Raw genomic sequence first — 14,105 nt, forward strand, 5'->3', positions numbered from 1 at the left:
CTCAATAGATGACGGCCGAGGGTGCTTTACGAACAATTGCTGTTGATTGTACAAAGTAGCAACTTCTACCGATACGAAACGAAATGATACCAATGAAAAACGCCTCGCTGACCTGGCTGAAAGTGCCCGGGGATCCTGCACCAATACGTGCCCATCCGTGACGGCGTTGGTTCCGTCAATAAAATACACAAACATTACTTGCCTTTAGGGTTCTCCTAGTCCATATCCATAGCGTCGGAATCGTAGTCAACAGGTGCCGACATCCCGGTCGGGGTTGGAGGGTCCGGAATGATGGCGTCTACAGGTTGCTGAGATACGAAGGGCGGAGGCATCTGCACCGGCGCGCCTCTGCCCTCGCGCTCAAGACGCTGCCTTTCGCGCATACGAGCGCGTGACTCGACAATGGCCTTGCGAACACTGTCCTGCTCACGGGGTACCGTCAAGGACGCGGGCTCGTTATAGAGAACCACCTGCATGCCTGCAAGCTGGCCCTCATCGTTGGCGAAAATGGACGGAGGAATGCGCGTCTGGCGCAGGTGCTTCTCAATATTCGGCAGGAAGACCAGCTTGCCCTCGTCGGGCTCGCTCTCGGAGGAAGATAGCTCGTCGTCAATGTTGTAGATGTAGACTTTGTGCTTTGAGTCGTCGAGCTGCATCACTTCTTCATCGACGTACGATGCGCGATCACGACGTCGGCGACGGGTGGTGGTGGGAGATGTGGATGCTGACGAGTCTGCGGGGATTGGGGTGCTTGAAGACGGGGTCGGCTCCTCCACCGGCACATAGAGCTTCTGGCCATTTTTCTCTGCAAATGGGTGTTAGCGTAAAAACGACATGAAGCTTCTCGTGTGGTTGGTGTGGTTGTCGACTTGCCTAGATTTAGAAGACTGAGCCTTTTGGACAAACGTTCGTTGTCCTGGGACTCAGCTTTTCGTTTGCGCCTTAGCTGCCTCGCCTGCGGATGCTGGTGCTGATCCGCCTCCAGCGCGTGGGAAGGAGATTGGGCCCCGTGCAGTAACATATTTCGGCGACTTTCGCTGGAACTTTCCCACTCTCCCCCTCTCTCTGCCTTTCGTCTAACCGCTTCTTCTGGTGTGCCACCCCTATGAACAACTACCAGCTCCCTGTTTCGCAGAGCTGCTAACCGACGACGACGACGACAAAAAGAAACGAAAACAAATGCGATGGTCAATTATTCAAACTCCCGAAGCGGCCACTAGAATCGCAGCAGAGAGAGACACGACAGGCGCAGCTGAGCAGCGGGCGTAGCAGAGGTCCACGGGTGCTGCCAATCGGGTCGAGTTTCTCAAAGTGAGATTGAGAGAGAAAGATACGGCTGATTTCGAATCGCCGTTTCCGGAAGGGTAGGGATATTCCCGTCTCGAAGCGAAGAAGGTAGACCCAAAGTCAATCGAAAGGCTCAAATGTCTCTGGGGTGCTAAGGTCTTTGGCCGGCGAGAAACGGAGGCAGCTTTACAGTATCGGTTGGCCTTTTTTTCTTCTCCAATTTTGCTGTCGTTGCCAAAGGAGAGAGTTGCGATCAGATCAGCGAAAGAAAGGGGGAAAGAAGAGAGAAAAAGAGGAGACGGTTCTAGTAGAGCTCGCTCGCCTCTCCTGCGCAGATCCAATTCGTCGATATATCTTTGAGGGTGAGGGGGAAGAGTTGGAGGAGGGATGACCTCCGCTGCTACTGTGCTCGTACGAGGGGCGCGGGCGCGTTCTCTGGCGCTCAGCTGTGGCGGGCGTGGTCATGGGCTGCTGCCGCTGCCGGGGAGCTCTGGCGCTTTTGTACTGGCTTTGACTCATTCTTGTAGAAGTTTCCACGACAGCGCCGGACCACCAGACCTGGACCTCTCGCCGTCCCTGCCACATCCGCAACCGCACCCGCAACCAGGCACGCTGCCGCTATCGCTGGCACGGACGCCGCTGCCCCTCCTACCCCGAAGCAAAGCAGCTGCCGCGCTAGCAAGCAGCTCATCCCGCCAAAAGAGTCACAGCTGTGCCGACCCTGATAAAACATCATCCCTCCCCTCATCACAAACAACAAACACTTTTCCCAAGAGGACTCGAGCGTCGGTCGGATCCCAGACAGATACCCATTCACCGTCTGGACTCATCGCATCGAGTGCTACTTTTCCTCGCAGGCGCTTCCACTCTACTTCGACATTGCACACTGCAGTCATGGCTGAGCCAAAGTGGCCCGGCGCCGTTGTGCGCAAGACTTTCCTCGACTTCTTCGAGAAGAGGGGCCACACGATCGGTATGTATCACCGACTTCCCCTTTCCCTCACCAACACGGCCCGATAGTGAAACCTGTCTCTTTTACGCTTCGTCCAGTCATCGCGCTCCTCAGTTTCGCTCCAGAAGATCCAATTGACTGATATTATCTGCTTTATCTTAGTACCGTCCTCTTCCGTCGTCCCTCACAATGACCCCACCTTGCTCTTCACCAATGCGGGCATGAACCAATTTAAGCCGATTTTCCTCGGAACGATTTCCAAGTCGGATCCCATGTACCCTCTGAAGCGTGCGACCGATTCTCAGAAGTGCATTCGTGCTGGTGGCAAGCACAACGATCTCGACGATGTCGGCAAGGACAGCTACCACCACACATTTTTCGAGATGTTGGGCAACTGGTCCTTCGGGGATTACTTCAAAAAGGAGGCCATTGAGATGTCATGGGAGCTCCTGACCAAAGTCTATGGACTGGATCCTGCCCGCTTGTACGTCTCCTACTTCGAGGGCAACCCCGAGATGGGTCTCGAGCCCGATCTAGAGGCCAAGAGCTTGTGGCAATCCGTCGGTGTCCCCGACGACCACATCTTGCCTGGCAACATGAAGGACAATTTCTGGGAGATGGGTGATCAGGGCCCTTGCGGTCCTTGCAGTGAGGTTCACTACGACAAGGTTGGCGGCGGTCGCAACGCTGCCCACTTGGTCAACGAGGATGACCCGATGGTCGTGGAGATCTGGAACAACGTTTTCATCCAATACGACCGCCAGGCTGATAAGTCGCTCAAGTCTCTTCCGGCCAAGCACGTTGATACTGGCATGGGTTTCGAGCGTCTGGTCTCCGCTCTCCAGGATACCGTTTCCAACTACGCTACTGATATCTTCACGCCGCTGTTCAAGAGAATAGAAGAAGTCACTGGCGCTAGACCCTACACCGACAAGTACGGAGCCGATGATGCGGATGGAATTGACACTGCCTACCGTGTCGTTGCTGACCATATTCGTCTTTTGACCTTCTCCATGTCTGACGGTGCCGTCCCCAACAATGACGGACGCGGATACGTTCTCCGGAGAGTGCTCCGGCGTGGTGTTCGCTATGCTCGCAAATACTTCAACGCCGAGATTGGCTCCTTCTTCTCCAAGATTCTCCCTGCTCTTGTCGACCAAATGGGCGAGCAATTCCCCGAAATTGTGAAGAAGCAGCAGGATATCAGCGAGATCCTCGATGAGGAAGAGGCCGCCTTTGCTCGCACCCTTGACCGGGGCGAGGCCCAGTTCGAGAAGTTCGCCAACGCTGCCGTCAAGAAGGGCGAGAAGAAGCTCACCGGCGCGGAGGTTTGGAGACTTTACGACACGTTTGGATTCCCTGTGGATCTCACAAAGCTGATGGCCGAAGAGCGCAAGCTTGAGATCGACGATGAGGAGGTCAAGGTTGCCCAGGAGAAGGCCCGCGAGGCCAGCAAGGTCGTCAAGAATGCTACACAGACGTTTGCAAAGTTGAGCGTCCACGAAATTGCCGAACTCGAGAAGCAGCTCAACATTGCGAGAACGGACGATGAGGCCAAGTTTGTCAAGGGTGACTCAAAGGCCAAGGTGCAGCTGATTTATGACGGCAAGGGCTTCATCAAGTCCACCGAGGGTATCGCCGAAAACACTCCTTTGGGTCTGTTGCTGGACAAGACCAATTTCTACGCCGAATCTGGTGGTCAGGTCGCTGACTCTGGTCGCATCGTCATTGACGATGTCGCCGAGTTCAAGGTCCTCGATGTTCAGAACTTTGGTGGCTACATTGTCCACAGCGGATATCTTGAGTACGGCAACTTATCCTCTGGCAACGAGGTCATCTGCGAGTACGACGAGCTGAGAAGATCGCCCATCCGCAACAATCACACTGGCACTCACATTCTCAACCACTCACTCCGGGAAGTTCTCGGCGATGATATTAACCAGAAGGGCTCCCTGGTCGACAACGAGAAGCTGCGTTTCGACTTCTCCCATAAGACTGGTGTGACCATTCCTGAGCTCAAGAAGATCGAGGACTTCTCCAACTCGTACATCCGCCAAAATGGCAAGATTTATTCCAAGGAGGTAGATCTTGACCTCGCCAAGGGTATTGAAGGTGTTCGTGCTGTGTTCGGCGAGACGTACCCCAACCCCGTTCGTGTTGTGTCCGTCGGCGTTGATGTTGACGCCCTCCTTGCAAACCCCAAGAACTCTGAGTGGCGCAAGGTCAGCGTGGAGTTCTGCGGTGGTACCCATGTTGAGCAGACCGGTCTCATCAAGGACCTTGTCATCGTCGAGGAGAGCGGTATTGCCAAGGGCATCCGTCGCATCATCGCCTACACTGGCGATGCTGCACACCAAGTGCAACGCGAAGCTGCCGAGTTCTCCAAGCGCCTCGATGCACTTGAGGCGTTGCCCTTTGGTCCTGAGAAAGAGCAGGAGATCAAGTCGACCCAGCATGCTCTTAACCAGTTGACTATTTCGACGCTCACCAAGGAGGACATCAAGAAGCGCTTCGACAAGATTGTCAAGTCTGTCACTGATGAGCAGAAGAAACGCCAGAAGGCCGAGTCTAAGACTGCGCTCGACACCGTTGCTGCACACTTTGAGAAGAACAAGGACTCGAAGTGGTTTGTTGGTCAGCTCCCGATTTCCGCCAACGCCAAGGCCATTGGCGAAGTTGTCAAGCACTTCCAGTCCAAGGACAAGGAGCGCTCTGTCTACCTCTTCGGCGGAAGCAAGAACGAGGGTGCCGTTGCTCACGGCGTCTATGTTGGCACTGTAAGTTGCGTTTCCAGTACAAGCATGAAGTCAGGCTAACATGAAATCCAGCACCTGTCCTCGCAGGGCGTTACCGCCGAGCAGTGGGCTTCCCAGGTCAGTGGAGTAATTGGAGGCAAGTCCGGCGGCAAGGAGCCTACCCGCCAAGGACAGGGCACCAATGCCGAGAAGTTGGATGAGGCTGTTGCCGAGGCAGAGAAGTGGCTGAAGGAGAAGCTCAACATTTGAGCGACAGAGATATCCCGCTGATGTGTTGCGACATGTCTGGCAACCAATTTACTTTTCACGGGGTCTAGATGGACGGGAGCATAAGTTGAAACTGGATATGCTACGATCTCAGGCATTACCGGACAGAAGTAAATTACTGCGATGGCAAGGGTCTGTCCCTGTCACCAATGTGTATTCCAACAAAATTAAGGATGCAATCTAAACAAAGTTAAAAAAAAAAAAATGTCATTGCGAAATTTACCGTGGTCTAAGGGGTATATTTTTTTTTCTACATTGTTCATACAGTAACCAGCACGCTTGCGTTCTGATAGTAGCTCAGCAGAGGATTTTCCCCGCTGCGCGTTCGGGTGTCCTCAAGAAACGCCCATCGCTGCATGAAGTCACCATGCGACATGAGCCTCGTAAGCTTGCCCGTGATGGCTTGGTACATGACCTCCATGGTTTGGAAATCTGTAGGGAACATGATGTCAAAGTAGCCTTGATGGACCTGCGTGACTCGTTAGCAACATCGCCTCTGCGGCGGCATCTTTGCGGCATCTTTGCGGGCATGCGAGGTCGGAGTGGTAAACTTACCAGAGGCGTCGTCACGGGCACCGTCGTGCGCTCGTACCGGGTCTGGACCACGGGGGCGTTGAGGCCCGGTATGGCGTCTGGCAGCGAGTGGAAGTCGCTCGTCACGAGGCGGTGGCCGGGGAAGTACTTTTCCAGTACGTCGAAGAACTGCATGAGGCGGGTCGGGATGTACTCGGGCTCCGAGAGGTTCGGCATCAGCGGCATGCGCGACTTGAGGTGGCGGAGCACGCGGTTGGCCGGGTACGGGAGCGGGTAGCGGCCTCCTGTGGCCGCGTGGCGGACGCGGAGAAAGCGGGCGAGGACGGGGTCGAGATCGGGGGAGTAGAATTCGTAGAGGTCGTTGTCTGCGTCGACGAGGACGGAGCCCTGGAGAGGTTCCTCTGTCGCGAGGTCGTAGCGGACGACGTCGTGGGAGAAGTTGTCAAAGACCTCCATGGCGAGGAAGAAGCAAGGGGAGGGGACGCGTTCGGACCAGGAAAAGATGGACTGGTTGATGATCTCGACCTTGCTGGCGTGGCCGCGGGAGTCGGCGGTGGAAAGGAGGTGGTGGCGCTGGAGGGCGGCGAGGGCTGGAGAGATCTCGATGATGCGGTACTGGGTGCGGGCGTAGACCTGGGGATCGAGGTCGCGGATGTAGTCGAGAATGTTGAGCATGAGGGTGCCGCGGCCGGCGCCCATCTCGTAGATGATGAGGTCGTGATAGGGGTACGTCGTGAGACGGTAGTTGGAGACGAGGTAGCGGGCGATGGCCTCGCCGTAGTAAGGGCGGAAGAGCTCGGTGGGCGTGTGCCACAGGGGGCGCGCATCGTTGACACCCTCTTTGTCGTCGAGGTCGTCCTCAAACTCGGTGTACTGCCGGCCCAGCTCGCGGTAGAAGTGCGGCTCATCGCGGAAGGAGGGGAAGTCGAAGGGCTGTCCGGGAGAAAAGATGACGGCCTGGGTGGAGAAGTAGCCGTAGGCCGGATTGTAGAGACTGTCCTCGATGAAATCGCGGGTGAGCATCTTAACCTTGCGCGGGCGGGTCGAGCGGGCGGCCAGGTCGCGGGCGCTGAGGGTCGGGTAGGTGTCGAACTCGTCGGCACGGTCGCTCGGGAAGAGGGATGTCCGCTGCTGCCACTTTGACTCGTTTGTCTTTTCCTGCTTCTCGGATGTAGTCTTCACGGCGTAGTGCCGCCGTTGTGCCGAAGACGCCGAGGCACTGGCATTGGCATTGGCCGTTCTTGAGGGGGTCGGTCCTGGAGCTACGCCGTCGCCATTGCGGTTGCTATGTTGGACACGAGGACGGTGGTGATGATTGAGAGCCGGGAGGCCGGCGGCGGTCGTACATTGCCGCCGGGATTGACACGCGGGCCGACGGAAGAGCTCGCGGAAGAGACGGGTGACGGCAGGGGAGTCCATCCCGGGAGGAGTTTCGATGTTCGAGCGGGACAACTTCTCGGCGGGTCGAATTGGGTCGTTGCAAAGTCAATAAACGGGTGGAAATCGCGAGTATTCGGTTTGGCAGAGGTCAAGCATGGCCCGAGCTCCCCTCTACACGGGGCAGCTGTTAATCCGCCGTAACGCAGCTCCATGTTCAGCTCCACATGGTACTCTGGGCCCTGCCAAGGGCGGCCCCGAGTCGTCGTCTGAGGTGAGCCCTCTGCAAGTCTAGCATAGGGAGGTACTCTGTACCGTTGAGGCTGAAAGGCAGGGGTCCAGAAGAGCGAAAATGACATCACCCCCGGCTTAGCGGGCAAATCCCCTGTAGAATAAGATAATGGAAATTCATGCGCCGAGGGCGTGTCACTGTTTATGTTTCCGATACCGCAAAACATTTCGTCGAGAGAGAAACGACAACAGCAACAATAACAAGACCTCACGGGAAGTGACGCGGACGATGGAGCACGATACATGACACAGACAACATGTCTCTGAGTAACCATCCCAAAGCCTATGGCTCGGCCGCCCTTGCACTCGCCTTCACGGCCGGCATCCTCGTCACGCTGGGCTTCAAAGACTTTTATCCGGACCTCGAACGCCGGTATCAGCGCCGTCGCAACCGCCGCGCGCCTACTACCTCCTCCGCGGACCCTTCGCGGCGCAGCAGCCTCTTCTGGGGCCCGCCCGTGCAGCTCGAAGACCACGAGACTGCGTCCGAGGCTGAGGAGGCGGCAGCTCACCTCGCCCTCGGAGGGGATTTCGCCGCCTGGAACCCGCCCCTGATCGCGGACGGTGTGGCGGGCGCCATCGGCAACACGCCCCTCATCAAAATCCGCTCCCTCAGCGAGGCCACGGGGCGCGTCATCCTCGCAAAGGCCGAGTTCCTGAACGCGGCTGGCAACACGCCCAAGGACCGCGTCGCGCTGTCCATGATCGAGGGCGCCGAGGCCGTGGGGCAGCTCGTCCCCGGGCGCGGCGACACCATCTACGAGGGCACCGTTGGCAGTACGGGAATCTCCCTGGCGACTCTCGCGCGCGCGAGGGGATACCGCGCACACATTTGCATGCCCAACGACATGGCCATAGAAAAGGTCGATTTGCTCCGTCACCTGGGCGCCACGGTCGAGCGCGTAGACCCTGCGCCCATTGCGTCGCCGGAGCACTTTGTCAACCTCGCCCGCCGTCGGGCGCTGGAGCATGCCGCCAAGGCCGGCGACGGCAGCGTAGGGTATTTCGCGGACCAGTTTGAGAACCCGGCCAACTTTGCTGCGCACCTGCACACCACGGGCCCGGAGATTGTGTACCAGACCGGTGGGAAGCTGGACGCCTTCGTAGCCGGCGCGGGGACGGGCGGCACCATCGCTGGCGTGGCCAAGTACCTCAAAGAGGAGGCCAACGTGCCGGGTCTACAGGTCGTGCTGGCGGATCCCCAGGGCAGCGGGCTGTACAACAAGATCCGGCACGGCGTCATGTACTCCAGCACTGAGAAGGAGGGCACGCGGCGGCGGACGCAGGTCGATACAATCGTGGAGGGAATCGGCATCAACCGCGTAACGGAGAACTTTGAGGCCGGAAGGGAGCTGATCGACGACGCGATTAAGGTCACGGACGAGCAGGCGTGCCGCATGGCGAGGTGGCTGGTGGAGAACGACGGCATCTTTGCTGGCAGCAGCAGCGCTGTCAACTGCGTTGCTGCGGTCGTGGCGGCTTCGAGGCTTCCCGAGGGGAGCCAGGTCGTCACCATCCTGTGCGACTCTGGCACGAGGCATCTCAGCAAGTTCTGGAAGCATGTGGCGGCGATGGGGTTGGAGGAGGACGAACACTCGGCCGACCTGTTCTCGGTGCTCAAGATCGACCCAGCGAAGAAGTAAAGACAATAGACTATCAATAGAAAGATCAAGTCCCTCTTTGTGCTGCTCGGCTATCGCCTGAGTAGGTCTTAGACTGCTGCAGGGCTACATTATATTTTCGGGGCGAATATCTTGTGGCCGTAATTTTAAACTAATAATATCCTCCCTTACTCCGTTTACGCTCCCCCGATTCTCAGTAGAGCGCTTACGACAGGAGACATCGGAAGGTTCAGGGTGCAGTCAACACATAGGTAGTAACGGTTCAGCATATGTGGTACGGAATTAAGCCGATTTCATGGTGAACCAATGCCAGACGGGCGGGCACGTAAGTGTATTCTCGCTCTCCGTGTGGCCAACCGTTGAGAAGCATATATGCCTCAGATGCCCCAAATTTTAAAGGTTCAGGGGCAGAAAGAACTAATAAAGTAGAATAACTGAGGACCTTTCCTCTTCCCCAACTCCATACCAACCAAGCCCGCAATCCCGAGTGCTCAATGCAGGACCATCATCCCGTGCCTCAGAAAACGGGGTATATGTGGAAATTCACGCCGTCAGTTGAAAAAATCGAAACTTCCTCTCCAGAATCGCACGCTCAAGAGAACTGAGACGACGTTAGCATAGTCGGCGCAAAAAGAATGAAATGATGGCAAACAAACCTTCCAGCGGTTACCGCAGACGGTACACTCGCAGAATGTCGTCATCGGTTCATCAGCACTGCGCGTCTGCGCCTGGCTGTAGCTGACTTTCTTCTGGCCACACTTGCCGCACTTGAGAGCGTCGCTGATGCTCTTCTCGGCCATGGGAACCTGGGCCTTCTTCATGTTCTCCTGTTGCAGGGCATCCTCCTTCTTTCTCTGCTCTTCCGACTTGAGCTCCTCATGGGTCATGACCACGAAGCGCTGTGGGGTAATTTTGCCCTCCATGACATTCACACCAAGCTGACGGTTGCTCTTGACTTTGAGGTTGCTGAAAAGGGAGCGCAGCTTCTCACGGTACTCCTTGTTCACGCCCTTAAAGTGACTGTGAGCAGCGGCCTCCACGTCCATGGCCTTGGTGAGAACATCGTTGACAGAAGCGGTGGATCGATATGCAAGGCCGTTGTAGATAAGTTCGATACAGGAATCGCGAACGGCGTCGTGGGTACGCTTCGGGTCAGCGCCGTCGGTCTTAGCGCGGCGGAGCTCGGTATTGCCCTTGAAGGGCTGGTTCAGCGCAGACGACGAGGAAGGCTTCGGGGCGGGAGCTTGAGTCGGTGACGGAGCAGCGGGAGATGATCCCTTGTTGATCTTGCCCTGCTTCTCGGCCTCGACCAGCCTCTTCCACTTGTGGACGAGCTCGGTGGCGGCACGGGCGATTTCCTTGTTCGAATTCTGCCGAAGCTTGCCGACGAAAACACCGGCTCTGCTAGACTATTTGAGGACAAACGAGGTCAGTTCTGTCCCGTCGCAGAAGCAAGTACAGTGAAGCAAAGTCGTATGCCAAGACCATGCAAGATGGTATCGAAGTGCAATTCGCGACGTACCCGAAGCATCTCTTCCGTAGGCGCAGCTTCCTTCTTGAGGCGTTCCAGGAGGCCCAGAGCGGTTGCAGGAGGCTCGTTGGCCTGCACGACCTTGTTGAGCTGCTTAATGCAGGCCTCAAGCTCTCGTTGATCCATGCTAGTCGACATCGTGGGCAGTTTGTGCGCAAGTAAATGGCGATGAGTGATTTTCCGGCGCACGCGATGTAGATGCTCAAGTTGCAGTGTCGAAAGGGTGGAACGGGCGTTAAAACAGAGTAAGGCTAGCTGAGGTAAAGGCCATTTTCCTCAAGACATGGAATCGCGCCGGAGCGAAGTGGGGCAAAGCCTCAGTGTCGTGTGTGCAATGGAAGTCCCCCAGAAAAGCGGCTTTATGTTTCACCGCGGTCCGTTCTGGCAGGCAAGCGGCGTGGGGCGTTGCACCTTCCCGCCTGTCTTATCGCCAGGTCCATGTGACGACAAGGGGAAGCGAAGCTTATTAAGTGTTGGGTCACGCTGCCACATGGTCCCTGCTGCCGCCAGTTCAGAGTATTCAGCGGATTCAGCGGAGGAGCTACCTTACCCACCAGAAGCTGCCCCCCACGACAGCTGCTGCGCATGCAAGGGGCAGATGCTGGAGCCTATGACGCCAGAGGGCGACATGTTTAGAACGACTGTAAACCTTCTCTAAACATCAACAAGCCTCGATCGTCCTTTGTCTCTGCCTATTCTTGGCCTACGACCGTTGCACCCGCTCCTATGATTAGCTCCCGTCGAATGACTCACTAGTACCTATTATATCCGGAATCATCGACATTGCGCCTTCCACCAAGGCAACTACCACCTCCCGACCCCTGCAATCAACTTCGCCACTCTACGCGCTCGGCGCGTCGCGAGATCATATACACTTCAAGATCCCATGTTAAAGTGTTGACTTGCTCATGGACGAAGCGTCATCTCTTGACACGACACAAGATTCTTATCTTTTGGGTTAAATTCCAGAAGACGGCCCTGTCAGTCACGTCCTCGAGGCTTCGCAGACAGTGTCAGGCACAATGCCTGCACGTCGTCAACAAGATCTACCCGTCGAGAGCTCTTGGCGCTTGGTAGAAGGCGGCGAGAACGACAGCTTCGATACTTCCATCCTCAACGACCTGGAAGACGACGATGGATTTCTGACAGAGCCATCGCAGATCCCGTCGCAATCATTCAGTATCGGCGGTTCTCAAGAGTCGCACCACAGCGTCCAAGATTTCATGAACAAGGCGGATGATGAGCGAGTAATCCTCCGTTCGCCATTCCAACCCACCGTTCGGCGAGACCCCAACCGCTCTCCTGAGCCGGAGTTCATCATGCCATCCATGCGCTTCAGTTCCGAGTCAGGCATTGGAAACAGTCCCCAGCACGGCAGCGGCCACTCTTCGCGGACTATTCGTCCCGGTGATGGCTCGTATCAGCAGCAGGACGTGCGGCGCCGTGCGATACGGCAAGCCAGTACTGGCAGCCCTACCGCTCCCCGGCGTGGTGATCCCACGAGAGGGAGAGGTTACTACGAGGGACCGGCCGAGCACAAGACCGTGACGGAGCGTCTGGCAGATTCTCTTCCAAGTGCCGCCTTCAACATCTTGGCGTGGATTTTCAAAGTTATTGGTATGGCCCTTGGTTATATCCAAAAGCCGTTGGCACTATGCCTGGCAGTCTGGCTCTTCTTTGGCGCCTCCATCATGCTTCAGAACATGGTCACCAAATCACTCACAACGTCTCTCTCGCCGCTTTGTCGTATCCCTGGAGCGGCATACTTAGACCTTCCCTTTTGCCCCTCATACAGCGCTTCGCCGGGCAGAGGCAAGGAGTCAGGGTCTGAGTCTGCCAACGTTGAGTTTGACGACCTCATGAATGTCCAGTCACAATTCGAGCAAGTCCTCGAGCGCAGTGCCGATGGTGTATCGTTGCCGATGGAGATGAAGCGTTCCGAGTCTTCGATACGAGATCTGCGTACCATGGTTCGCTATTCAGAATTGCCGCAGCGGGACGAGCTGGTGTATGAGTTCAACGAGTATATCGATACCGCCCGCTTGACGGCCTCCGACTTGCAAAAATTTAACGTCCATGTAGGATCTGCCGTGGATTCCGTCATCTCAATCAACCGCTGGACGTCTCGCTATCTTGATACACTCTCTGCATCAGAGACAACCGACGTGAACCTGGTTTCTCAGTGGTCCAGCTGGCTTTTCTACCCCTTTACTCCCACAGTTACACCCTTCTCCGAACGGACACTACTCGACAAGTATATCGAGCACACCGCTCTCGTATCTGACCGCATCTCGTCTCTCATAGTGGAGGCGCAAGGAGTTTTGCTCCTCCTCACAAAGGCGGAGGAGAATCTGAACCAAATCTACGAAATTGTCACTCGTTCGTCGAATTCGGTCAAATCGCGTCGCGACGAGGTTCTCTGGACGCTGTGGACTCTTGTCGGTGCGAATAATAAACGCCTGCACAACCTCAACGCCCAGCTGTCCCTCTTGCGCCAGGTGGACAGGCAGCGCGTCACAGCCGTCGCGCAGATTTCTGCTCTCATCGTGGATCTTGAAAAGATCCAGGCCGGTCTGGGCGATCTACGCGACCGCGTCGCCGCTCCCGAGCTCGTTCGTGATTCGGCTATAGCAATTCCGTTGATGGTCCACATCGAAACTATCGACCGTGGAGTTGAGCGGCTCGAAGAGGCTCGCCAGCGGATCCGCGCGGCTGAAAACGATCGTATTCGTGAAGCGCTGGCTAGAGGCGGCACGAAAGAGGATGACAAGCTCATCGAGGGGCGGTCGTCATGAGGGAGAACAGCAGCAGATGCAACTGCCAAGAAGACATGAAGATCGAATGAAAGTTTGGATTTTAGTTTATCATAATGCAGGACTGGAAGCGCTTGAGACGAGCAGTTGGCTTAGCTTGGCGAAACAAATGGGATGAAAGCTGGCATTTACCATGATTCGGATGAAATGATAATAGCGAAAATACCACTTGCAGAGAATTTATGTAATTTAGAGGACAATTGGGTGGAATAATTTTGATATGCAGTCTTCAAACGAAGGGAACACATTACACCAATGCTCTCAAGTGTTTCTTTTGGCCTTTTACAGGTCTGAGGATTTCATTTCGTTTCCTGCTCCTCGACTGACGCACGCTACCTAGGTAGTCTTGGTAGTGAACAGGGGTTCGTCATCAAAATCTACCAAACTTTTCAACCCTAATCCTCCTTAAAATCGCCTTTGATGCTTAACCTTGCCAATGGGGTATATCCAGTCCAAAACTTGGGCTCTTTGCAGGAGCCCAAGAGAAAAGTGCCGTGCCAAATGTAACAGTCCGAGGGCGATTCCGAGCCCACTGAGTCTATCATCGTGATTGTGAAAGTAAAAGTCTCCTTACCACCTCTGAGGAGAGTGGAAACCAGGGAGTGTCGTTAATATGCATCATAATGGTCCCTTATCTGCCTCTCAAAATTCCAAAGGCAGTCCTCCTGCCTGATC

General features: G+C 55.9%; 6 protein-coding genes across 6 annotated transcripts; 3 read left to right on the forward strand and 3 right to left on the reverse strand.

Moving 5' to 3' along the window:
• Nucleotides 1-215: 215 nt before the first annotated feature.
• CORC01_11003 (uncharacterized protein) lies at nt 216-1,021 on the reverse strand (the record flags this gene model as incomplete). Its single annotated transcript, XM_022622630.1, has 2 exons — nt 216-805; nt 907-1,021. The coding sequence occupies 2 exons, from the start codon at nt 1,019-1,021 to the stop codon at nt 216-218; spliced, it is 705 nt and encodes a 234-aa protein (XP_022470850.1).
• Nucleotides 1,022-1,674: 653 nt separating this feature from the next.
• Nucleotides 1,675-5,244, forward strand: CORC01_11004 (tRNA synthetase class II; the record flags this gene model as incomplete). Its single annotated transcript, XM_022622631.1, has 4 exons — nt 1,675-2,072; nt 2,145-2,260; nt 2,402-5,016; nt 5,068-5,244. 4 exons carry the CDS (start codon nt 1,675-1,677, stop codon nt 5,242-5,244), a joined length of 3,306 nt encoding a protein of 1,101 aa, XP_022470851.1.
• A 277-nt stretch (nt 5,245-5,521) lies between these two features.
• On the reverse strand, nt 5,522-7,215 carry CORC01_11005 (uncharacterized protein; the record flags this gene model as incomplete). Its single annotated transcript, XM_022622632.1, has 2 exons — nt 5,522-5,731; nt 5,818-7,215. 2 exons carry the CDS (start codon nt 7,213-7,215, stop codon nt 5,522-5,524), a joined length of 1,608 nt encoding a protein of 535 aa, XP_022470852.1.
• A 506-nt stretch (nt 7,216-7,721) lies between these two features.
• CORC01_11006 (pyridoxal-phosphate dependent enzyme) lies at nt 7,722-9,107 on the forward strand (the record flags this gene model as incomplete). The annotated part of the gene is made up of 1 exon (XM_022622633.1): nt 7,722-9,107. The coding sequence occupies one exon, from the start codon at nt 7,722-7,724 to the stop codon at nt 9,105-9,107; it is 1,386 nt and encodes a 461-aa protein (XP_022470853.1).
• Nucleotides 9,108-9,678: 571 nt separating this feature from the next.
• On the reverse strand, nt 9,679-10,755 carry CORC01_11007 (transcription elongation factor S-II; the record flags this gene model as incomplete). The annotated part of the gene is made up of 3 exons (XM_022622634.1): nt 9,679-9,687; nt 9,743-10,495; nt 10,609-10,755. 3 exons carry the CDS (start codon nt 10,753-10,755, stop codon nt 9,679-9,681), a joined length of 909 nt encoding a protein of 302 aa, XP_022470854.1.
• Nucleotides 10,756-11,639: 884 nt separating this feature from the next.
• On the forward strand, nt 11,640-13,412 carry CORC01_11008 (uncharacterized protein; the record flags this gene model as incomplete). Its single annotated transcript, XM_022622635.1, has 1 exon — nt 11,640-13,412. One exon carries the CDS (start codon nt 11,640-11,642, stop codon nt 13,410-13,412), a length of 1,773 nt encoding a protein of 590 aa, XP_022470855.1.
• Nucleotides 13,413-14,105: the final 693 nt, after the last annotated feature.

The sequence above is a fragment of the Colletotrichum orchidophilum genome (genome assembly GCF_001831195.1).
Source record: "Colletotrichum orchidophilum strain IMI 309357 chromosome Unknown Scaffold_114.1, whole genome shotgun sequence".
NCBI lineage: Eukaryota > Fungi > Ascomycota > Sordariomycetes > Glomerellales > Glomerellaceae > Colletotrichum > Colletotrichum orchidophilum.